General features: G+C 40.2%; 1 protein-coding gene and 1 long non-coding RNA gene across 11 annotated transcripts in view; one reads left to right on the top strand and one right to left on the bottom strand.

The window, feature by feature from the left end:
• LOC140527937 (uncharacterized) overlaps positions 1-20,661 on the bottom strand; it is a 36,224-nt gene extending 15,563 nt beyond the window's left edge. For 2 of the 9 annotated variants that reach the window (XR_011974983.1, XR_011974984.1), the window contains exon 1: positions 15,851-20,057. This is a non-coding gene — a long non-coding RNA (uncharacterized lncRNA). Of the gene's footprint in view, positions 1-3,900; positions 15,550-15,850; positions 20,058-20,078 lie in introns of those variants that run through there. The other 7 variants (XR_011974975.1, XR_011974980.1, XR_011974977.1 and 4 more) reach the window with 6 other exon arrangements.
• A 72-nt stretch (positions 20,662-20,733) lies between these two features.
• Positions 20,734-24,799, top strand: part of AATK (apoptosis associated tyrosine kinase) — a 212,039-nt gene continuing 207,973 nt past the window's right edge. For both annotated transcript variants that reach the window (XM_072645271.1, XM_072645269.1), the window contains exon 1: positions 20,734-21,842. In XM_072645271.1, coding sequence (XP_072501372.1) covers positions 21,755-21,842 — 88 coding nt within the window. In that variant the 5' untranslated portion in view covers positions 20,734-21,754. The remainder of the gene's footprint in view (positions 21,843-24,799) is intronic.

Genomic DNA, 24,799 nt, shown 5'->3' with positions numbered 1-24,799 from the left:
ATGACAGAACAAGAAAATGATAAATGCTGGAGAGGATGTGGGAGAGTTGGAACACTAATTCATTGTTGGTGGAGCTGTGAGCGCATCCAACCATTCTGGAGAGCAATTTGGAACTATGCCCAAAGGGCTACAAAAATGTGCATACCCTTTGACCCAGCAATATCGCTACTAGGACTGTATCCCCAAGAGATCATAAAAATGGGAAAGGGTCCCACATGTACAAAAATATTTATAGCAGCACTCTATGTAGTTGCCAAAAACTGGAAGTCAGGGGGATGTCCATCAATTGGGGAATGGCTGAATAAATTATGGTATGTGAATGTAATGGAATACTATTGTGCCATAAGAAATGATGAACAAGAAGACTTCAGAGAGGCCTGGAAGGACTTATATGACCTGATGCTGAGTGAAAGGAGCAGAACCAGGAGAACTTTATGCACAGCAACAACCACAGTGTGTGAGAGTTTTTTCTGGTAGACTTAGATTTTTGTAATAACACAAGAACTTCTGAAAAAAAAAAAAAATCCCAATGGTGGACCTCAAGGCAAAATGCCTTCCACACTCAGAGAGAGAAATATGGAAGTCACTCACATAATGTAGCAGATCATGTTTGTGTATGTGTATCTGTTTGTGTATCATGTTCTGATTTGTTATACGGATTCTTTCATTTATCTTAGTCTGACTACATAGCATGACTATAGTGAAAATATACTCAATAGGAAAGTATATGTAGAATCTATACAGAATTGTATGCAGTCGTGGGGAGGGAGGGAGGTAGTGGGGGGTGGGTGGGGAGGGATAAAATCGCAATTGTATGGCAGTGATTGTTAAACATTAAAAAAATAAAAATTAAAATTAAAAAAAAAAAAAAAGAATTTTGGATTTGACTGTGCAACATGGGAGACACTGGCACAGGACTGCTCAGCATGGCATACCCACATCAGAAAGGGTTCTGTGCTCTATGAGCAAAGCAGAATTGAAACAGCACAAAGTAAATATAGGATGCATAAATTTGGGGTATCCATCCCAAATATTCACACAGACTATCTGTGCCCAACCTGTGGCAGAACATTCTGAGTTCATATTGGTCTGATCAGCCACAGTCAGACATGCTGAAATTTCACTTTATCATGGTGATGTCATTTTGGTCCTCTTTGAGAAAAAAGGACAACAACCAACCAACATATACACATTTATATATGTGTACATCAGTGCACATATATCAGTGTAAAACTTCATTGTCTCCACTTCCACAAACATTTTGTAAGCACTTACTATGTAGCGAGTACTGTGCTATGGGCAGAGGGGATTCATGACTTAGACAGGATCCAATTTCTACTTTCATAGAGTTTATTATTATTTTTATTATGTGGAGATTATCAGGAAGATAAGTAGTGATATGCTGGTGAATGTTTAACAACTGGCTCTTCATAAAAAATGCATGACACACATTAATGTTTAATTTGTGTTACTAATATTTTCTCTACCACTTTCTTCAATCTAGACAATCATCAAAACAATAAATCAAGCCCAGATTTGTAGCTTGTTGATTTCCAAGATGGAAGGGCTCACAATGAAAATTTAACAATTGATTCTTGAGTCAGGAGGAGCAGATTCCAGAATACCTCTGGATGAGATACACCAAGGTCACAATAATTTACAATAAAAGTGCTTTAGGAGAGGTGCAAAACAAAATGCTATGTGAAGTCTTTGGGACAGGCCTGTATAACCTTTAGCTTAAAGGCCACTTATGTTCCACCAAAGAACTTCAGGTAGCCCAAGAAAATGTAGAGGATATAAAAGAAAATAAAGATGTAATGAGTGCTTTGTCCAGCCCTGCTTAATCAACTTTCCATGAGTCACTATTGCACTGGTCATGTAATTTGACAGGTGGGTTACCACTGCACACTCTCACCTGTTAGTTATATGACCCGAAGTAACTAACAATCCTCAGTTTATCTCTAGTCTGAATGGAGTGAGAGTCATGTCTTTTCACTGTGTTTTTGGTTGTTACTAAATGTAAACAGTAAAAAAATCTGAAAAAATGTATTAAAATGTGTACCGCTTAGCAAAGTAACTTGTTTTTTAACATTGTGATTTCCTGATAAATAAAAATCTTAAGTAGTAAGTGGAATTAATTGATATTAATTGAAATTTCTCTTCTTTGAAATACAGTTTATTTGCAAAATAGTTTAATCATTAATTATACCTTTACTTGGAAAGTAAGTTGCTAAAAATACGTGCAGTCTGAAGAGGTTTAGCCTATTTTAATTTTGGGCCTACTTACTGCCAAGTTGTGTGGGTCTGGTTTGGGGGAAAATCTTTACCAATAAGAAAACCAGGAAAGACTCAATGAAGGAGGTGACAATAAAATCTTTGAGATGGACCTTAAAGAATGGGTAGAAGCTCAGAAGAACTGCTAGGTGTCACAGTGCATAGAGTGTTGGGTCTAAACCTTGAGTAAGGAAGCCTCACCTTCCTGAGTTCAAATCCGGCCTCAGACACTCACTAGTTGTGTGACTTTGGGCAAGTCACTTAATCCTGTTGCCTCAGTTTCCTTCCTTGTAAAATGAGCTGGAGAAGAAAATGGCAAAGCACTCTGGTGACTTTGCCTGGAAAACCCCAGATGGGGTCACAAAGGGTCAGACACCACTGAACCACAAGTTCAAAATGCAAAGAGGAGAGGAGGGGCTTTCCAGGCATAAGGAGCAACTTGATTAAGGTAAGGATCCTTTTGTAATTTGTTTTTTTCTTCTTTTTTAAAATTGACTTTTTACTTTAAATTGGTGGTGTCTCTCTACTTACCAGGAAGATTTTTTTTTTTTTGGCTAAGGTGGTTTCTAGTTTCACTGTTTTTCATCAACTGAATTTCTTTAAATAATTATAACTACGTATATATATATATAATGTATATATATAGTTAATTATATAACGCATATATAGTTAGCTATATAACTATATATTTAAATAACTATATATTCTTTAAATAACTATAAATGGGAATGTTATATATATATTTATACATATATACACACATACATATATACACATATTTTGTATAGAGTTCAAGTAAACAACACTGAAGGAGAAACAGAAATAATTGATATATTATTATGGACATTTCATATGCTGATTTTTTTGGAAGAATGAATAATTATAAAGTATGTTTAAATGGCTTTGTTGATGATTAAAGTTAAGTTCATAATTTTTTTTGATTGGTTCAGACCAGCAATTCCATCACAAAGGCATTCTTTCTACCAATAAAGGTCATTGTCTTCCATTTATAGTCTGGATTATAGCACTGAATAGTTAAGCCACTTGCTCAGGGTCACATACTTCAGTGGAGTCAGTTTTAGTGTGAGCATTCACATCTCAAAAAATCATCAAGCACTATAAATCAGGGCTTGATTTATCATTTTATTGGTTATCCAGATTTAAGAAAGGAATGGAAAAAGTGCAAATTATGCAAATTAAATTTAAAAGTATGTTCTCTGTACATCTCCACCCCCACCCCAAGAGCTGGTTGTTAAACATTTGTCATCACACCCCTGGTCACACAAGTATGGGTCATGGATAGAACTTGAACCCTAGACCCTGAGGCCCTGTCCATATCAGCTGTGGTATGCTATTTCTCAAGTTCATAGTAAGTCATTTTTTAAAAAGACAGAAAAAATAGAAGCAAGGGCAAATTTAACAAGGATGTTTACAAAATCAGGGAACAGAAGGTAGTAATAGGGTCAGAAAGGTTAAAGCCCAGAATGAGCTGAAGCTTGTGATGAATGCCAAGGACGACAAAAAAGTCTTTTCAAAAATGTTGGCAGCAAGGGACGGAAGAAGGAAGTGATATTGGCTTTCAGAGACAATGATAATGAATGATCCAGAGAAGGAAGAGCCACTCACCTACTATTTTATTTCTTTTTTTCTAACCAAAGCTAACCATCTTCAGACTGGAAAGGATGAAACAAAAACAATTAGCAGGGACTCAAAACTTTTTCAAGGTAAGTGAAGGAAGAAAAAGAGAACCCAAACTGCCCTCAGTGCATTCAAATCATGAGGTCCCAGTGAGTAAGAGAGCTGGTGGCAACGATCTTTGAGGAACCATAATAAACAGAAGGACAGCTAGGTAGTGAAGTGGATAGAACCCTGGGCTTAGAATCAGGAAGGCTCATCTTCATTAGTTCAAATAGACACTTACAAGCTGTGAGACCCTGTCACTTGACCTAACCCAGTTTGCCTCAGTTTCCACATTTGTAAAATGAGCTGAAGAAAGAAATGACAAAACACTCCAGTATCTTTGCCAGGAAAATCCCAAATGGGGTCATAAAGAGTCGGACACGATGGAATAACAGAAGTAAACAGGAGACGTGTTACAGCAGTATAGAATGACAAATGCCCACTCTTTCAAAAAGAGAAAGAAAGAGAATTCTTCAAATTACAGGCAGGTGAGTTTGATGTTAAATATTCCTGGCAAAATGACAGAAGGCATTATTAAAGGGGTAGAGTATTAGCAAATGCTTTGAGCCAGCATATGTCCTTTGAGAACAGGTCTTCCAAGATAACCTCATTTTCTTTTTTTTTTAAAACAGACTGAAGTGTTAATCTATTAAATAGAATATTTTGAAACAAACTCTCAAATAAATACCACAGACTGCAGGGCATTGGCCAAATCTCACAAGATGTCTTTTTGGACCAGATGGAAAGATATGAGCAAGATGAGAGCTATAATGGGTGGATTTGGAACTGGCTGAATGATGGGAGCTAATGAGGGGTTACTTCTGTATGGGGTGGGGGAAGGGGAAGCGTATGGCATGACTTTTGACCCTCCATCAGTTCTGATCATCGTGTTTATCAATGATCTGATTAAAGGCATATAGAGCATGCTTATCAAATTTTCAGATCACACAAAGCTGGAAGAAAAAATTAACATGCTGATTGGAAGAAAATTGATCTGAAAGGTTTCAGCAGGTTGGAACAGGGCCAGACAAAATAAGGTGAAACTGAATAGGAATCTTGTTTTATTGTTGTTACTGAGTTATTTTTAGTCTTAATGACTCTTTGTGATCTCATTTGGTGTTTTCATGGCAAAAAAAAAAACAAAACAAAACACTTGGGAGTGGTTTGCCATATCCTTCTCTGGTTCATTTTTATAGATGAGGAAACTGAGACAAAGAGGGTTAAGTGACTTGCCCAGAGTCACACAGCTAGTGAATGTCTGAGGTCAGATTTGAACTTGGAAAGATGAGTCCAGACCTAGTACTCCACAAACTATGGCTCCACTTACATGTCTCTAGGAATCAAACTTTAGTTAAAAAATTTAACTGTACGGGCCTGAGATATGGATAGATAGATAGATAGATGTTTTTTAAAAAAAGGCCTGGGGAATTCAAGTTCACTATAATATTAATAACTATAGTATTTTAAAGCCTGTGAAGTGTTTTACATATATGAGCAGCAGTTCTCTGAGGTAAGTATTATTTTCTCCATTTTACAGATGAGGAAACTGAGACTCCGAAGTTAAATGCCTAAGCTAAGGTTTTGAAACTAGTTAGTATTGGAGGTTAGACTGTAACACTGGTTTTCCTGTCTCCAAGTCCAGTACTCTAAACACACCATGAATATCAGTCAGCAGTGTTAGAGGCAGCCAAAAACACTAATATGATTTTAGGTTGCACTAACAGAGGCATAGTGACTTACACAGAATAAGTACTCGGTAACTAATAGCTAAGATTTACATGGTGCTTTAAGGTTTGCAAAAAAATCTCATTTTATCCTCACAATAACTCTGAGAATAGGTGCTGCTATTACTCCCATTTTACAGATGAAAAAGTTGAGCTAGGTAGAATTTAAGTGACTTGACCAGGACCACATATGTAGTATCAGTCTGAGGGAGGATTTGAATTCAAGGCTTTCTGATTCTGGGATAGCTAGGTAGCATAGTGGATAGAGCACTGGGCTTGGAATCAGGAAGACTCATCCTCATGAATACAAATCCAACCTCAGGCACTTACCAGCTGTGTGACCCTGGGTAAGTCACTTAGCTTTGTTTGCCTCAGTGTCCTTCTCTGCAAAATGAATTAGAGAAGGAAATGGCAAACTATTTCAGTATCTTTGCCAAGAAAACCCGAAATGGGGTCATGGAGAAGCAGACACAACTGAAATGACTGAACAGTAGCAGTAATTACTCCTGGAGATGATGTCATGTTGTTCACTGGCATCAAAAAGGGTAGATCTGCCATTAGAGAAAGTTAATATTCATATTCTTGGGGAGCTAAAGCAGACTGCTTTAGGATAGTAGGGCACAACACCAAGAAAGGTTCTTGTAACTCCCAGCATGGCCATGAAATATTAAGATTCTTTAATTCCTAAATACAAGGTAAAATCAATTTTGTTATTAATTTACTTATACTTTTCAAATACATCTTTTTGTATATGGTGTATTTTTCTTCAATCCATTGATGCATAATTTCTCTTCTCCCTTTTTTTGGGGGGGAGGAAGGAATGTGGGAGGAGTGAATGTTTATGGAATTTTTGTAGGCTTCATAAAGACTGTTTAGATTTCTATCTTGGCTTCTTTTCAGGAGAAATTCACCTACATATACCTCAGTGGGTGGGGTGTTTAAATTACAGTTATGTTCTGTGACTCTGCTTTTAGTTTCTTTGGATTTTTGGAAAAAGAATTCCAGATGTATAAATTGCTGTTAACTCCATTGAAATTAAAGGAATTAACCCAACACAAGAATCTTTTGTTACTGCCCTACTTTTCTGTGGTTTTCAATGTCTATGTGCATAAATTGGATAATGGGACTAATTCATTTAAAGTGCTTGGGACAGAGTTTAGAATTGGTGTGAGGACAGTGCAATATTCAACTTTGGAGACTTCATTTTCATTAACAGTATGCAAATGAATACAGTGTATGTGCATTTTTAGACAAATGACGGGGAAAAATAGCCAACCTCTCAAAGGGATGGAAGATTCAGAGGCTTTGATTCTTATTACCAAGAAGCTATGACTCCTATGGCAACTCACTGGCTTTTGAAGCAGAAGTATTGAGCTATAATCCATAGTGGGGTTAGAATTCTGGCTTTGCTATTTCCAATCTAGCAAGCAATTATTAAAAGTCTATTATGTGTGAAGCAGTGTGCTGGCTTGGACATGGAAAGCTAGGCCTGGAGTTAGGAAGACTCATCTTCCTGAATTCAAATCCAGCCTCAGACACTTATAAGCTCTGAGACCCTGGGCAAATCACTTAATCCTGTTTGCCTCACTTTTCTCATCTGTAAAATAAGGTGGAAAAGGAAATGGCAAATCATTCTAGTATCTTTGCCAAAAACAAGCAAAACCCCAAATGGGATCATGAAGAGTCAGACAAAACTGAGATGATAAAAAACATCAAGAAAGCATGGGTCATAGCATCACAGTATAGAACTGGAAGGTACCTCAAGGATCATTTAGTTCAACGCCTTCAATTTACAGATAAGAAAACTGAGGCCTAGGGAAGGAAAACAATCAATGTCTTCAGAGAGTTTACAGTCTGTCTCCTTCGGGGTGGAGGGGACATATAACATAGAGAGAAGTATATACATGAAAATATGAGAAAAGGGGAGATAGCACTTAAAACTGCTGGGACCACGAAAGGCTTCCCATTGCCAGATGTCTTGCAAATAGAATCAAAGGGACTTTAAATAAAAAATTGAAAATGAAGCTAGAAAAATACCTGTTGAGATGCATAGAAGTTTATCAGAGATATAATCCAAAAGAGAACCAGTAGTAAAATTCCTGGGCTCAAATGTCTATGCATGTGCCCAGTGCTCCATATGTGGCCTGATTCCTTCCTGGAAGCTATGTCTCTCTTAATATAGTCTAACCTAGATTTTAGCAAAGGATTTGATAAAATATCTCACACTATTTTTGTGGAGAAGATGGAGAGATGTAGACTAGCTGATAATATAGGGATTCAGAGCTGAGTTGGTGGCTAGCTAGATTTAGAGAGCAGGTGGTAATAGCTTAATGTCAACGTGACAGGAAGTCTCTAGTGGAATACAGCAGGAATCTGAGGTGGACCTTGTTCAACTGAACATTTTTTTTTTAATCAATGACTTGCTTCAATAAAGTATAAATGGTTTACTTATCAAATTTTCAGATGACATCGAGCTGGGGTGGTGACGGTGGGGAATAGCTAACACAGTGGATGACTAAGTTGGGAAGCAAAAGAAGCTTGATAGGCCAGAGCTTTGGGCTGAATTTAATGAGATGAAATTTGATAGGGATAAATATAAAGTACACTTGCTTTAAGAAATCAGCTTCAAAAGTGCAGGACAAGGAAGGCATGGTTAGACAGTGAGCTGGTCAACAAGCATTTATTAAGTACTAACTAAATGCCAGGCACTGTACCAAGCTCTAGGAATACAAAGAAAAGTACATGATGGAACCAGCTCTTAAGTAGCTCACAGTCTAATGGGGGAGACAATACGTAAGTGTCTTTGTACAAACAAGCAGATAAATCAGAAATAATCAACAGAGTCAAGGCACCAGAATCAAGGGGGATTGGGAAAGGATTCCAAAAGAAGGTAGGATTTTATCTGGATCTTGAAGGAAGCCAGGAAGTGTTGGTGGGAGGGAGGAATATTCCAGGGATGAGGGAACAGCTAATGAAAATGTCCAGAATTGGGAAATGGAGTGTCATGTGTGAGAAATAGCGATTAGGTCAATGTTGTTGGATTGTAGAGAGGAATGAGGTATAAGAACAGAAAGGTATGAAAAGGTCAAGGTGTGAAGGGCTTTAAAGGACAAAACAGAGAACAGAAGTTTGTCTGAAAGAGACTTGGGGGCTTGGATGAATTTCACATTCAATCCAAGACTGCAGTATGACTGTGCAATTCAAAGTTAATGCCATCTTGGGCTGCATTCAGAGAGGCTTCCAGGAATGAGGAGGTGATCATCCCTCTATATCCTAATTGGGCTGCCTCTGGTGTTGTTGCTGTTGAGTTGTTTCAGACATATCCAACTCTTCATAACCCCATTTGGGATTTTCCTGGCAAAGTACTGGAGTGGTTTGTCATTTCCTTCTCTAATTCATATTACTGTGCCCAATTCTGTGAATTATAGTTTAGGAAGGTGTAACAACAAGGACCCCAGCATACACAGGAGGGCCTGCTGTACAAGTTCTTAGATCTGCTTTTCTAAAAGGAAAGCAACTTTTGAGGGGTCAGCAATTTACTTTAATCAAGCACATACATCATTCACTTGAACCAGGAGAAAAAATCAGCCCGCTGCACTTCAGTGAAAATACAAACAGAAATTACACGGAGAAATTACAAACAGAAAGACCAAAGACAGGGCTTCCAACTGTCTGACCATAACCAATACATACATCACAGATCAAGAGACAGATGCAATTGTCTGACCATATATACATAGTTACCAGAGAGAGAAGCACCAACATCTGGGTTTTCAAAGCTGGGGGGCTCCTTAGTGGTTACCCAGAGTCTCGTCTGGCCAAACAGACACTTCTTATGCAGATTAATGGGACTGCCCAGTATGAGAAGCTTAATTAGGGGAGATTTGTTCTGTAGGAAGGCCCACATCTTTTGTTAATTTCTAATGAGGCACTGGTTCTCAAGGGTTGTGATGCCCTTGGGCTATGAAAAGTGTACATATACTCTGAGGTGAGGTTTTATTTTGGGGGCTTATTCATCGGAAGTGTTTATTTGGCCAGACAAGACTCTGGGCAGCTGGTAAGGAACCCCCCAGCTTTGAAAACCCAGATGTTGGTGCTTCTTTCTTTGGTAACTATATATGTATGTAATGGTCAGACAGTTGGATCTGTCTGTTGGTCTTTATTTTTCTGCTTGTATTTTCTCTATTGGTGAGTGTAATTAAAGTAGATTGTTGACCCCCCTAAAAGTTGCTTTCCTTTTAGAAAGCAAGCTCTTAAGAACCTGTACAGCAAGCCCTCCTGTGTATGCCAGGGTCCTTGCTGTTATAGAAGTATATTGATGAAATGGAGACTATCCAGTGGAGAGCAATCCAGATGGTGAAGGGCCTTGTGACTATGTCATATGAGATTCAGCTGAAGGAATTGGAGATATTACACCTGGAGAAGAAGAATGTCCTATTTGGGGCAAGGGTGTGTGTGGCATGTGAACTGTCTTTGAAGATTGTCACATTCAGGAGAAATTATATTTGTTCTGTTTGACCTCAGAGGACAGCACTAGAAGTTGCAAAGCAGAAAATTTAGGTTTATTGTCAGAAAACACCACCACCACAAATTTACTAACAATTAGAGCTATTCAAAAGTGGAATGGGGAGCCTAGAGAGGTGGTGAATTCCCCTTCCCTGGAGACCTTCAAGCAGAGGCTGGCCAGCCACTTGTCACATACATGACAGTGAGGATTCCTTTCAAATATGAGTTGGACTAAATGACCACTGATACCCCTTCTAGTCCTTAGCATTCTATGATTCTGGAGAAGTACATGAGCTGAAACTTTAACAAAGGTAGGGATTCTAAGAGGCAGAGATAAGGAGGAAGGGTGGACTAGGCATAGGGTACAGCCTGTGCAAAAGTTTGGAAGCAGGGTTTCATGCATGTTTCAGGGACCACTTAGTAGACCAGTCTGGCTATGCGCTAATGTATGTGTGAAAAGAAGTAATATACAATAAACCTGTAATGATGGGCTGATATTAGTTTGTGAAATACTTTAAATGTCAAATAGGTGGCACAGTGGATAGTGTGCTCCAGGCTCAGACATTTACTACTGCTGTGACCCTGGAGGTCACCTGTTTGCCTCAGTTTCCTCATTCATAAAATGAACTGGAGAAGGAAATAGCAAATCTAACATCTGAGTATCTTTGCCAAGAAAACTCCCAAAGGAATCACAGTTGGGACATGACATAACAACAACACAGAATTTTATCTTAGAGGCAGAGTCAGGGAGGTTCTCGAGCAGGGAAATGACAAGGTTAGAGTGACTCTTCAGCAGGACCATGTTAGCAGCTGAATGAATGATGAACTGGAGAGGGGAGAGACTGGAAGTTGTAAGACTATCACAATATTGTGGGAGATAGGTAAAGACAGCCTTAATTAGGTCTGAATGGAGATAAGGGGAGAGGTGAGAGATAATATAGAGATAGAATTGACAAGAGAGGATAAAGAGTAAAAGATTACACTGAGGCTGAAAACCTGAGTGACTAGAAGAAAGTGACTCTTTTTCCTAGGGAAAATCACTCTGTTGGTCTCAGTTTCCTCATCTATAAAACAGGAATAATAACCACCCTGCCTATCTAATACAGGTGCCAGGAAGAACAAATGAGATAATATATTTCAAGGGCTTGACCAATATAGGTCAGCACCTTTTCTGTGATTTAGATTCTGAGAGGGTTGCCTAGAGCATTGAAGTGACTTGCCCAGGGTCACAGAGCCAGTATGTGTTCAGAGGTACAATCTGAACCTTGGTCTTCCTGGCTTCCAAGTCCACCCTCTATCCATTATGCCAGATTGACTTTCTTGGGAGTTCTGTCTACCAGTGAATGCCAAGTCACTCCCCATCTCTATGCTATATAAACTGAGGCTTGGTAACTTCCACATAAAAGTCAGCACATACAGAAAGCCATCAAAATTACATTGGAAAATACAGTTCAGGACTAAGAAAGTAAAGAGACCAAAGGCCTAGAGACTACTCAGAGCCCTTGCTCCCATCCATTGGGAATCCTTTGTTTTTTATTTGTTTGTTAAAGAAGAAAGTCAGCAACATGGCCATAGAGGATAGAAAGATGGTTTCAGAGTCAGGCCACCCTGGGCTCAAGGCCCACCATTGATCCATACTGGTCCTGGGATGGTGAATAAGTCACTTAATCTCTCAGTGCTCAAGGTAATTTTCTAAGACTTTAAGTTGCCAAGAAGGTGCCAAGGGAGTTTCTCTCTCTGGAGTCCTTTATCCCAATGAAATCATCATTCCAGTATATACAAACAAACAGAGAATCAGTCACAAGGTCACAGGGTGCGCACCAAGATAACATCAAGATGAAAATGGAAATATCTTCCGTCTTAAAATTTTTGGTTATAAACAATAACTATAGATCAAAATCAATAATCAAGTAATCACGCAAGATGAAGTAAAAAAAACCATCCCAAATCCCTTGACTTGAACAAGGAAGAGCCACAGGAACCAACAAATTACAAAGAAAATCTCTTTTTTTCTGTGATTACTACCAGTCTTGCCTGAAGTTCTTCCACCTTTTGGCCTGTTTTCGTACCTTTTTTCTTTAAAAAAAAAAAAAACTTAAAAAAATTTACATGATAATTTTTTTGTATTTTTTAAAGGAATAGCAAGTTGTATATAATAGATCTGCAGTTTTATGTACAATTATCTCTTTTATTGTACTCTGTTATGGAAATGCTTGTTTTATTTAGTCCATAAGTTAAAAATAAAAATTTTAAATATCATATAGTTGTTATCTCTATATGTATCTATGTATCTATCTCTGTATCTATTAACACACCTGGGTTTTGTACATTTTATTCTATAGTCCCTTGTGTATATATGTATATATGTATGAATATATACATATACATATATATGTGCCTTGCTGTATTTCTTTGTATGCTTCACTAAACTGACAAAGTAAAAACCTAATTAAAAGAATGGAAAAAGATGAGAAGACACTAAAATTTATCCTCCATTCAGCCACTAAAGGGATAAAGCAGAAATCCAATCATATCACTTCCCCAAACCCACACTCAGTAAACTCCAATGGTTCCCTATTGCCTCAAGGAGCAAGTATAACATGCTCTGGCATTCATAGTCCTTCGTAACCCAGCCCCCTCCTACCTTTCCAGTCTTCTCATACCTTACTCCTCAACACGCACTCTTGGTTCTAGCAACAACAATCTCCTGACTGTCTCACAAACAAGATACTCCCTCTTTCTACTCTGGCTGTCCCCCATACCTAGAATTCTCTTCTTTAACTCTACTGACCTCCCTGGCTTCCTTTAAGTCCTAGCTAAAACCTCACCTTCCTTCCAGTGCCTCTTCTGTGTTAATTATTTCCTATTTATCCTTTATATAGCTCATTTTCTGTATATTTGTTTACATGTTATCACCCTCATTAGATTGTAAGCTCTGTGAAAGCAGAGACTTTTACCTCTTCTTGTATCCTCAGTGATTAGCACATCTTGGATAAATGATTATTGATTGACTGGTTGATTTGATTTGACTCTAGCAATTCCCACCTGCCTGGTTTACACACGCTCTGGACTCTGCTAAAATGGAAACTTGAGAAAAGCAAGGTCATTGACTTCATCAACTTAGAGAAGTCACAGTCTCCACAAGGAGGAGGCCAAGAAACCCAGAATCTATCCTTGATGAGAACCTTGACAAAAAAAAGACATGGTAGCCTGGGGGCAGTACAGGTGAAAACAGAAGTTCATTTGTAAAACACAGAGGAGAAAGAGGACAGAAGATTGAGAGCAGTATCATCTCAAAACCACATCAACAACAAAAAACCCTGAAAAAAAGATGATGGATACAGGCGCTTTCAGAGAGCTTGGCATAAGGCCCAGCTAAGTCAGATCATCTGGAGATCACTTTCCAGTGACATTGGTAGGACAACAAAGATGTAAAGTAAAACAGATCAGTTAGTGGGTGGTGATCTAATTGGTGACAAGAGCCGAAACATCATTCTACCACTTCAGCACATGATGAATTCCGTAAGAAAGTGGTAGTGACATCTAAGGCAGATGAAGTCACAGGCAGTGATGAGGCCTGATCAAATATAGGCAGAAGAAACCTGCTGAAGGTGACACAATTTTAAAAGATACTAGTAGATCGGTTTTCAAAAGACCTCAAAAGGAAAGATGACGAAAGGATAGAAATAGTCATAGACAAGGTTTTTACCCCTGTCCTCCAAATGAAAAAAAAATAGAGCAACCAAGAAGAAACCAGTAACTACAGACCCATATGTCTACGTTATCATTTGTATATGTAGTTCTCCCTGTGAAAGGCAGCACCGTGGAGCACTGAGCTGGGAATCAGGGAGACTCCTCTTTCGGAATTCAAATCTGACTTCAGACACTTACTAGCTGTATGACCCTGGCAAGTCACTTAACCCTGTTTGCCTCAGTTTCCTCACTTGTAAAATGAGCTGAAGAAGGAAATGAAAACTCATTCTAGTATCTTGGCCAAGAAAACGCCAAATGGGGTCACAAGAAGTCAGACATGACTGAAACAACTCAACAACCACAAGAAGACCTCTTCTGATGTTACTGCCATTAATTTGCATTCACACTTTTAGTTCATGTCCCCAGAGGGTGATGCCTACTCTGAGGGTCTAGTGGCAGTAAATCAGGGTAACTCTGTGGCTACTACTCTTACTACTGTTGCTAACAAGCTCCTACTAATGTGGTTCTAGTAATAGTCAGTCAATAGGCTCAATTAGCTCCAGGCAAAAGACATTCATTAAGATGGTATATAGTAAGAATAATTAGTATAAAATATTCACCCTCAGTAGCCTGGGATACAGTGTCACACAAATACACCTAGCATCCATGGAAAGAATGGACTCAAATTTAAAGTACAATGGTGGTGAAGCAAATGCTTAGAGAACACCTATGGCCAGAAGCCTTGGAATCTCTCTTCAACCAAAGTCTCTCCTTCATGTATGCTGGAAATAAATGCAAGTTCTATGACAGATGTGATTGGTGATATAACTTTAGTTAATGACCTATCAAGATATAAAAGAGAGTGGCACATGCTCACCTAAAGTGTTTGCCAGTATCATGGGTAATGTGCTGTGTAGAGTTCAAATGAAAGATGGCTTTTCCATTGCTAACAAGATATTCTATTTAAAGATGGCAGTTTCATAATTTCATTGAATTCTAGAAAGACTTGTCAGACTAACTGATGACAATAACAAAAGATTGGTTCAGCCATTCATATGGAGAAGCAAAATGGATTTTAAAAATTACCCATAATGTTACCTATCCTGTTGAAACATTCCATTGACATGCATATCTTGGAATAGATAGGGACCCAGACTACAGATAGGCAGGGACCCAAGAAAGGGAGCAATCTGGATCATATCTGGGAGCTGGTGCAGTGTTTTCAGTGCTCTAAACTGTGGAAAATGGCCATCAGTGTTCTTGTGATACTATGTAGCTGGCATATAAATACCAGTATCTCAGAAGAAAAAAAAATTACAAATCACTCAAAGGATGCAATGGAAATATTTATGAAGGCTGTAACTAGGATGCTACTTGTTATCAACAAGGACATACAGGAGGGTGGAATAAAAGACACTGAGCAACTAGGTGACACAGTGGTTATAGTACTGACTTTGGGATTAGGATGACATTTTCCCAAGTTCAAATACAGTCTCAGATGCTTACTAGCTGTGTGACCCTAGGCAAATCACTTAACCTTGCTTGTCTCAGTTTTTTCATCTGTCAAATGAGCTGGGGAAGGAAATGGCAAACCACTCCAGCATCTTTGCCAAAAAAAACTCAAATGGGGTCACAAATGGTCAGATATGACTGAAACAACCCAACAACAACATAAGACATTACTGAAGATATATAGATATATATACATATATATATATATATATATATATAAAATAGTTGTATTGGTCTCATAGAGAGGCAATATGATCTAATGAAAAGGCAAATATTTGGAATCAAAACCAAACAAATTTGGGTTTAAAGCCCAGCTCCAACATTTCTGAGGTGTGGTATTATAGGAATTCACTTAACTTTCCCAATGATTCAGTTTCTTCAGTGAGTGTTTCTAAAACTGTCATAGTGGATAGCACCCTGGACTTGGAGTTAGGAAGATGTGAGTTTGAATCCTGATTTACCTTATTTATTAGCTGTGTTAACCTGCACAAGTCACTTAAGCTCACATCCCCAGTTTTCCTATCTGAAAAATAGGAATAACAGTAACATCTGAGTTGTTATGAAAATCAAATGATAATTTACATCAAGGACTTTGTAAACAGAGCTATATAAATATTGACTATAAAAGTGTTAAATAACTATTACAATTATCGTTTAAATTTGTTACTATGAATTTAACAATCATCCACAAATGTTTTCATAAACAAAGAACAAAAAAGAATATTATATGTGAAAGCATGAATTTCTGGCACATACACTTACTAATGGTACATAGTGGAGAGAAGTGTCTCTAGTTTATTAAAATAATATTCAATAATCAATAAGTTGGGTGGGGACTCTCAGATTAATTGCTCAATTAATGAAATGTTGAAATCTAATAACTAATAAGGAAATATCCACTCATACCCCTGGATTGTCCTAGAACTCAGTATGATGAGAATGAATATGGTACAGTCTATATAAGCAACCTGATGGGGCTTACCTTCAAGCACAGGTTGGTCACCCCTCATATAACCTGTTACATATGAAATGGGGAATTAGATTTACTCTGCTAGGCCCCAGAGGGAAGATCTGGGATCATTCAGTGGAAATTTAAGTGGTAGATTTTTGATTTGCTAAAGAAAGGGGAAATATTCCCAACAATTAGAGCTACCAAAAGTGAAACTGGCCTGGAGTTAGGAAGACCTAAATTCAAATCTAGCCTCAGACACTTTTTAGCTGTGTTGTGTGTGACCCTAGATAAGTCACTTAACCTTAACCTTAATTTCCTCAACTATAAAATGGGCATAATAATAATATCAACTTCCCAGGGTTGTTGTGAGGATCAAATGGGATAATATTTGTACAGTGCTTAGCATAGTGCCTGATACATTCTAGACATCGTTTGTTCTCTTCTACCTTAGGAGAGAGTGAATTCTCTGTCACTGGCATTATCTAAGTGGAGACTGAATGATTACTTGCCAAGGATGAAGGGGATTCCCGTTCAGATGACACCTTACGTGCCTTCTGACTCTGAGATTCTATATTTCTAATCCTTTGAAAGAACAGAAAGATAGTCAGTAGAAAAGGAGGATTCTCAGTTGATTATAGACCACTAGGCCAGGAGATGGGATACCTGGGTCTTCCTCTTCCTCCTCCTGCTCGTTCTCCTCCTTCTTCTTCCTTCCCTCCTCCTTATTCTTCTTCACCACAGTTTCCCCACCAATATCAATGGTCATCTTTAAGAGGATCATAGATTTAGATCTATAAGGGACCTTGGAAGTCACTTAATCCAATTTTTCCCGTTAGTTGAATCAAGATTTAATGAATTAGCACAGGGCTCAGCATCAGTACAGAATTTCTATGCCTCAAAAGGACTTTGAAAAATCATCTACTTTACTATCCTACCTTCAGGTGGAATGAGTTCAGATCAAAGATGTGTGAGAGTGTGACAGTGAGTATGAGTGTGTGTGTGTGTGTGTGTGTGTGTGTGTGTGTGTGATCCTTAACCATTCCTAAAGGAGTCTCTGTAAGTTTTACTTCTTTGAATCATCACATCTCAGACCTGAAAGGAACCTTAGAGAGGAAGGGAAGGAAATAAGCATTTATATGTGCCAGGCACTTTACAAATATTATCTCATTTGATCTTCCCAACAGCTTTTTGAGGTAAATCCTATTATTATCCCCATTTTACAGTTGAGGAAACTGAGGTCAACAGAAGTTAAGTAACTTGTCACACAGCTATCTAACCTATAAGTATGAAGAGAAAGTGCTGAGTTGCTTTGGTAATAAGTATTTCTTCACCTGGGAATTTTCTGTTCCAGTAAAATCACAGATCCAGTCCTTTTCCCCTGCTGTATATATACCCTACAGGGTTACTGTGAAGCTTAAGTGAAATAATATAATAAGTATCCAAGGCTGAATTTGAACTCATGTCCTTCTGACTCCAGGCCCAGCTTTCTATCCACTGTGCCACCTAGCTATCATCTAGTCCATCCTTTACTGGACAGATAAGGAAACTGAGACCAAAAGGGGTGGGTCTTATCAAAGGCTTGCCCAAAGGCCCTCAGCCAGTATGTAGCAGAGCTAGGGCTAGAATCCAGGTGTTCTGGCTCTCACACTGTTATTTCTATTTCACTAAGCTCAGATTTCTCCCTCTGACATTTAAAACCATTCACCAAGAAGGGCAGATCTCCACTTGAACTTGTGAAGGCTTGTGATGGCTTCCTGGGTTCATACTTTTCCTTCAGACCAGAGAAGTATGAGTATGTGTTGGGGGAGGCGATAGAGGAGAATACCCCTAAAATAGGCAAGGGGTCAGAAGGGCCTCCCCATGTGCTTGCTAGAGAAAATAGATCCATGGCTGCTCTGAAGCCAAGGACTTTACTATACAAGCTCCTTCTACAACCCTCAGCCCTCAGAAATTAATTGGAGATGGGGGTCCAATACCCAATAATTACTATCATTCCTCTCTACAATTTGAGTGGAAGTGGGAAGAAAAGGCAAGGGACATGATATGAAATTTTCATTTTGGGGATATAGGGAAGTGGGATGGCTGATCCTAAGCAAGGGAAGGTGACAGGATTATTTTAGTTTCACTTAAAAAGAAAAGTATCCTGCTCCATATTCATACATATTGCTCATATTTTTAGCAGTGTGATACAGTGGAGACAGCGCTGGATTTGGAGGCAGGCAGAACTGCTGCTGATAACTTAATGAGCTCCAAGACTCAGTTTCCTCATCTGCAAAATAGGGATAATGATAATACCTGGAGAATCTATCCTTTAGGCAGACTCCACCTTTGAGGCAGTGCAGCTTCATGAGAAGTACCATTTAATGAACAGAGAGCTGGTCTAGAAGCCAGGAAGACTCTGCCTCTGACAGACTGGCCCTTTGACCCTCTTTGAGCAAGTCACTTACCCTTTCTATCCCTTACGCAGTTATCTACAACTGTAAGTTTGAAGAGAAAGTGCTGGATTGTATTGGTAACAGGTATTTCTTCACCTGGGAATTTTCTATTTCAGTAAAATCACAGATCCAGTCCCTTTTCCCTGCTGTATCCACCCCCACAGGGTTTATGTGCAGCATAAAAGAGATAATGTCTGTTCTTTCTACCATAATGGGGGTTCTTAACTTTAACTTCTTGGAGGTCCATGGATATATTTAAGGGAATCTGTGAATTTGGAGGGGGGAAAATTCTAACTTTTTTTGGAGTCTCACTTACTAGATTCTGAGCTCCTAGAGAGCAGGGACTCTCTTGTATCTTCCTTTGTACCCTCAGAGCTTAGCACACTGTCTGGTAGTAGTAGGTGCTTAATAAATGCTTGTTGCCTTTCATTAACCTTTAAATGAAATTTAGCATTTTCTTCAATTATTTAACATTATTATGAGAAGGGATCCATCCACAGGCTTCAACAGACTGCCAAAATAGGTTAAGAACCCCTGACTTGAGAAAAGCTTTGGAGTAGGAGAACCAAGGTTAACAACAATAATAGCTAGTATTTATATGACACTGAGGTTTACAAAGCTCTTAGAAATATTTTCTCCTCACAACAATTATTATCACCCCTATTTATATATGGGGTATCTTAGGCAAACAGAATTTAAATGATTTACCCAGGAATGCAGTTGAACTCATGCTTTCCTGACTCCTGGTTCACTGTTCCATCCACTGTACCAGCTAGCTGCTTTGGGTTAAAATTCCTAACTCTTTTATAAGAAGAAAATCCCCAGACCCACTCTTTTGCAGAACTAGAACACTGCATATGTTTTCAGACTTTTTCAATGCATTGAAAGGTGCCGATTAGGTGGCTCAATAGGTATAAGGTGCTGGTCATGGAGTCAAGAAGACCTGACTTCATATCTGAATTCACTCACTCACTTACCGGCTGTGTAACTCTGGGCAAATCACTCAACCTGTCTCTGTTTCCTCATCTGTAAAATAGTAATAATAATAGCACCTGGCAGCTAGGTGGTGCAGTGGATATAAAGCCCTGGGCCTGGAATCAGGAAGTCTCATCTTCCTGAGTTCAAATCTCGCCTCAGATTCGAACTAGATGTATGAACCTGGGCAAGTCACTTAACCCTGTTTGCCCCAGTGCCTTAAAATCAGCTGGAGAAGGAAATGACAAACCACTTGAATATCACCCTAAGATGGGGTCACAAAGAGTCAGACACAACTGAAACAGATTCAACAAAAATAGTACCTACCTCCCAAGATTGTTGTGAGGATCAAATGAAATATTTGCAAGCCATTTTTACGAACCTTAAAGCACTATGTGAATGCCAGCTATTATTTATTATTGATTGGTTTTTCAGACTTTTGTCCTCCTGTTTAAAAAAAAATCATGGGTTATATGGGATGGTTCTCTAGGAGGGGGAAGAGAATAAAAAGAATCCTAAGCTTTTCTAATCTTAACTGTGTGACCTTGGGCAAGTCACTCACCTTCTCCTTTAAAAAAAAAAAAGGAGGGGGTGGGATTGGATTTAGAATGACCTCCAAGGTCCCTTCTAGCTCTAGAACCCCCTAGGGCTGGGACATACAGACCCAAAGCTACTGGGGGCAGGGCAGGGATGGGGGGGAGGAGGAAGAAAAAGAGAAGGGGGAGGGGAAAGAGGGGAGAGAGGACTGGGAAGAGAAAAGGAACCAGGGAAAAGGGGAGGAAGGAGGGAAGAGAAGGAGGAGGGGAGAGGGAGCCCAGAGGGACAGGGGAAGAGGCGGGGAGGGAGACACCTGGCCTGCACGGACTGGCACGCTCCCCCCGCCCCGCTTCTCTCCATCTTCCCTCCCTCTCCCCCCCAACCCCCCGCAACAAGCACCCCCTCCCGCCCCGCCCCCGCAGCCGCCGCTGCGAAATGATGCAAGATGGCGCTGCTGATGCCGCTGCTGCCGCTGCTGTCGGGGTCAGCACTGGAACAGCTCCTGCTCTTTCATTTTCATAAGCACTTGCTGCCTCCGCCGCCGCGGCCGCTGCTGCTCCTGTGACTTCTCCTCTGCCTCCTGCGTGGGGGCGGTTTCTTTCTTTATTACCAGCCACCCCCTCCTCCTCCTTCTCCTCCTCCTCCTCCTCCTCCTCCTCCCCCTCCTCCTCCCGGAAACGAGCAGCTACAATGATTTATTATTAATTATTATCATCGCTATTATGATTCGGATGACTTTGAGCCCCCAAGGCCCTCCGCCTCCTCTCTGTAGGAGGTGCTGCACAAAGGGCACAGTGTGAGGAGCCGCAGCTGGGGGTGGGTGCAAACCGCATCCCGAACTTGCAGCGTGTGTGTGTGCGGGTGTGTGTGTGTGCGGGTGCGCGCGTGTTTGTATTCAGGGATCGCTCCGTGTGTGTGTGTGGGTGTGCTTGCGCGCGTGTGCATGCCTCTTGGGGTTTTTTTCACCCCCTTATTGGAAGCAAGGAGAAAGCTCTGTCTCTCTACTTGCCTGTATTTATATATTTTTCGGATTGCACCAGTCCAGGGGCTACCCTGCTGCTGCAGAAGCAAAGGCACTTTTCCCATAGTGGAAAGGAGGAGGAGAGAGAGAGAGAGAGAGAGAGAGAGAGAAGGGAAAAAAAGAGAGAGAGAGAGAGAGAGACGGCACCCTCAGGCCTCTTTTCTTTAGGGATCTTGGCGGGGGTGATTCTCTAAAAATACCTGCAAGCAGGAGATGCATTAGAATAAAATGGAGGAGGAGGGGCTGCAGCAGTGATTCGTGGTGTTATTTTCATTTGGCTCCAATGCAACTCTAGGGGCAGTGATCATTCAGGGCTGTATTCTCCCCCACCTCCCATCCCCCCCACCAAGCCTATTCCTCCCTCCTCTTCTTTTAATATTATTATTTTACTTTTGCTTTTTGCTTTTTGTTTTTTTAAACCGACATCTCTCTCCTATGCTTTGCCATGAGAATGTCCGCCAAGCTCCTTGCCCTAGTCATGTCGTCTTCGTTTTTCAATCCCAGTTTTGCATTCAGCTCCCACTTCGATCCTGGTAAGTCCTGCCTGGTTTTGGTTGCTAGTTTTCTGTTCACAGTTGATTTTCTTGGCCTTCTAATTCTTTTTTAGTTTGGTTTGGTTGGAGGTTGACTGCCCCCGTTGGCTTGCTAAGACTGCCCACCTCAACCCCCTTGGTCTAGCTGCCTTTCCCTGCTGATGGTGATGTTTTCTTTTGGAGCAGGTCTCCCCCAGAAACCCTGCAAGAATTGTTGATGGTCGTTATAATTATAATTCTTATTATTACCAGGATTAGATTTTTTTTTTGCATGGAATTAATCCTTTTCCTCACCCTGAGCAGGGTTAGCAGAAAAAATAGCCATCAAGTTGGGTCGTTTTTCTTTAAAAGGCCCATTATATTTCACAGTGATCTATTGGGACTTGTGAGGGGACCAGCAAACCAGCCCAGCACATCCGAGTTCTTTTAACTGTGACAGTTCTTTAGAAGAAAACTTCCCTGGAAATGAGGTAACTGAAATCATAGACGTTTCCATCCCTGAGACTCCCACCACTCTCTTGCAGGACTGTTTTGGGCTCCGTGATCCCTTTAGTATCTATAGTCCCAATTTCTGGACCATGGCACATTGGGGAAGACACTTGGCCCTGAGGTGGTTGTATGTGTGGATTTCAAACTCTTCTCTCAGTGTTTCTTTTCACTGGCCCTAGATGCCTGCCCCTACTTTTTCCCCCAAATCAGTTGGTAAGCCACTCAGTCCATACTGAAGATCGATTGTATCTGCCGCTCCGGACAGATTGCATGGTGGTGTGTGCGGTGTAGCAATGATAAAACACCAAAGCCCCAAATAAACTTTGGGGTTCTTTTCTGTCCTTTCCCTGATGCTCTATCGGGAGATTTCCTGTTGCATGAAGCCAGAGGTTGATTTTCCTAGGCAGCCCTTTCTCTTCTTTCTGGGGGCCCTCTCTAGCTACGAAGGGACACATAGCAATGAATTCATTTCATGTCAATTGTCTTTGGTCAATGGCACTGTAGTTAGGGCTGCTCTCACCTGAAGCGACAACCAGATTCCAATTTCTCCAACCTTTCACAAGCAGACCTGTGTCTTTTCACTGACTATATTACCTTTGCATTTATGGGCCCGAAGGGGGACTGGTGGGGGCAGTGAGTTGGGGGAGCATAACAGCATCTCCCTTTCGGGGAATTTTTTATTTACCATAACTACCTTATGTTTTCTGAGTTGTGTGGTCCATTTTCTTAAGGTCCTACTAGAACACACCCTGTTTGAAAGTGATATTCATTCTCCTGGGGAGGTAAACAGGAGTTTGCTTGAAATATATCTTAAATGTCTTAGTTTTCAGGCTGGAATTATCAAGTAATGACATCTCACTATGTTTTCCCTTGATAAACTCTCTTGGCTCATTTATTTGGATTGAGATTGTAGCAGGGACTTCGACCCTGCCACTTTAGGGGATATAGGGGAATCCCAGGAGATTGGCTGTATCTGAAGGCATTTATTTAATGTAAAATATGTTGGGAAAGGGAAACGAATGGGGTGGGGGTGGGGGAAACGTCCCTCACTGCAGCCCTTCACCCTCAGCCACAACTCTGAAACACAGTTTGGTTTAGGATTCTGTGTATTACCCTCTCATGGAAGGGATATTTGAGAGTGCACCCTGAAATTGTTGACTAGAAGTACCAAAATAGGCCCTGGGCTCTCCGATGCAAAATGAGGTGGTGGGTTGAAACAGCTTACCACGTAACTGTAAGTTAAAGATGCCTTTAAATGAAAGGGAAAATTAGCTTTGGGGGCCTGAACTAATCTGCAGAGGCTGTCTTTCTCTCCTGGTCCTGGATCATTCCATAGGCAGCTGTTCCAGGGCCCTGGATGCTCTGGGGATGGGAAATAAGCAGGCCTTGCATTCACATAGTGTCGATAGGAGCTGTATCTCTCTCTCTTTTTCTGTCTCTTCCAATACGTAAGCCATTCTCTCCCTCCCCCCACCCCCCACCTAGTAAGCCTCTTCTGATTCAGTCCCTGGCATAGAGGGCTCCCTGAGACAATTTCAGATAAATCTTGAACTGTTAGATTCCCTGCTCCAGCATCATTCCCAGGCATATTCCCAGCAGTGTGAGCTTCATCCAGCTGTGTAGGAAGCAGAGGTCAATGTTGCTGACTGAGTGTGGGATGAATACCAGTAGATTGTCTAGGAAAGAGGTTCTTTTAAAAGGGTGCAGTGAGAGGTGGGCAGAGGAGATTTAGAAAAGGCTTAAAGATTGGAGAAAATATCTTGTTCCTTTGATTGCTCTTTACAGCAGCATATGAAATACATGTTGGATTTGATTACCACTCTTAACATCTGTGTGTGTTTGAGGTGGGGGCAGGGGAACATTTTTTTCCCCTTTTTTGGAAAAAATGACTTCTTAAGCCTCTCACAACATTTTGTGTAAACAACTGTGATTAGTGTAATTATACAGTGTCAATGTACTGATTAAAGAAGAAAAAATAGTTGTCGATGCGAATGAGACTTCTTTTTCTAGCAAAGTTGAAGGAAAGAATACTTTGAAGTGGATTCTTTATTTAATCTGCTGCTGCATTACCCCTGATGGTGTGGGTGTGTATATGGGAGGGAGGCAGAGATCTGTTTATTCTTCCCAGATTCCTACACAGACCAGGCCTTGACCCATTCTGACCCCAATTATGTGGATTAGGTGGAAAGGTCAAGGATGGAGGAGAGAAGGCTAATTTTGACACACATCTAATTTGGTGGCACTCACCACTTTATGAGATCAGAATAAATGGAAAGGAAGGGGTCAAAGTCATTAGAACTTCATGCTTTATCTCCTAAATTGGTGTTTGGGGAGCTGAGATAGTAGATTCAAAAACTTGCTCAGTGAGTGAGGTAGTATAAAGGAGTCAGTCAGTTTACAAAGATTTGTTTTAAGCACCTACTATGTGTCAGGCACTGGGCTAAGCTCTGGGAGTACAAAAACAACAA

Source organism: Notamacropus eugenii, chromosome 2 (genome assembly GCF_028372415.1).
Source record: "Notamacropus eugenii isolate mMacEug1 chromosome 2, mMacEug1.pri_v2, whole genome shotgun sequence".
In the NCBI taxonomy this organism is placed as follows: domain Eukaryota; kingdom Metazoa; phylum Chordata; class Mammalia; order Diprotodontia; family Macropodidae; genus Notamacropus; species Notamacropus eugenii.
Note: the sequence above shows the minus strand (reverse complement) of the source record. Positions and strands in the feature narration are given on the sequence as shown.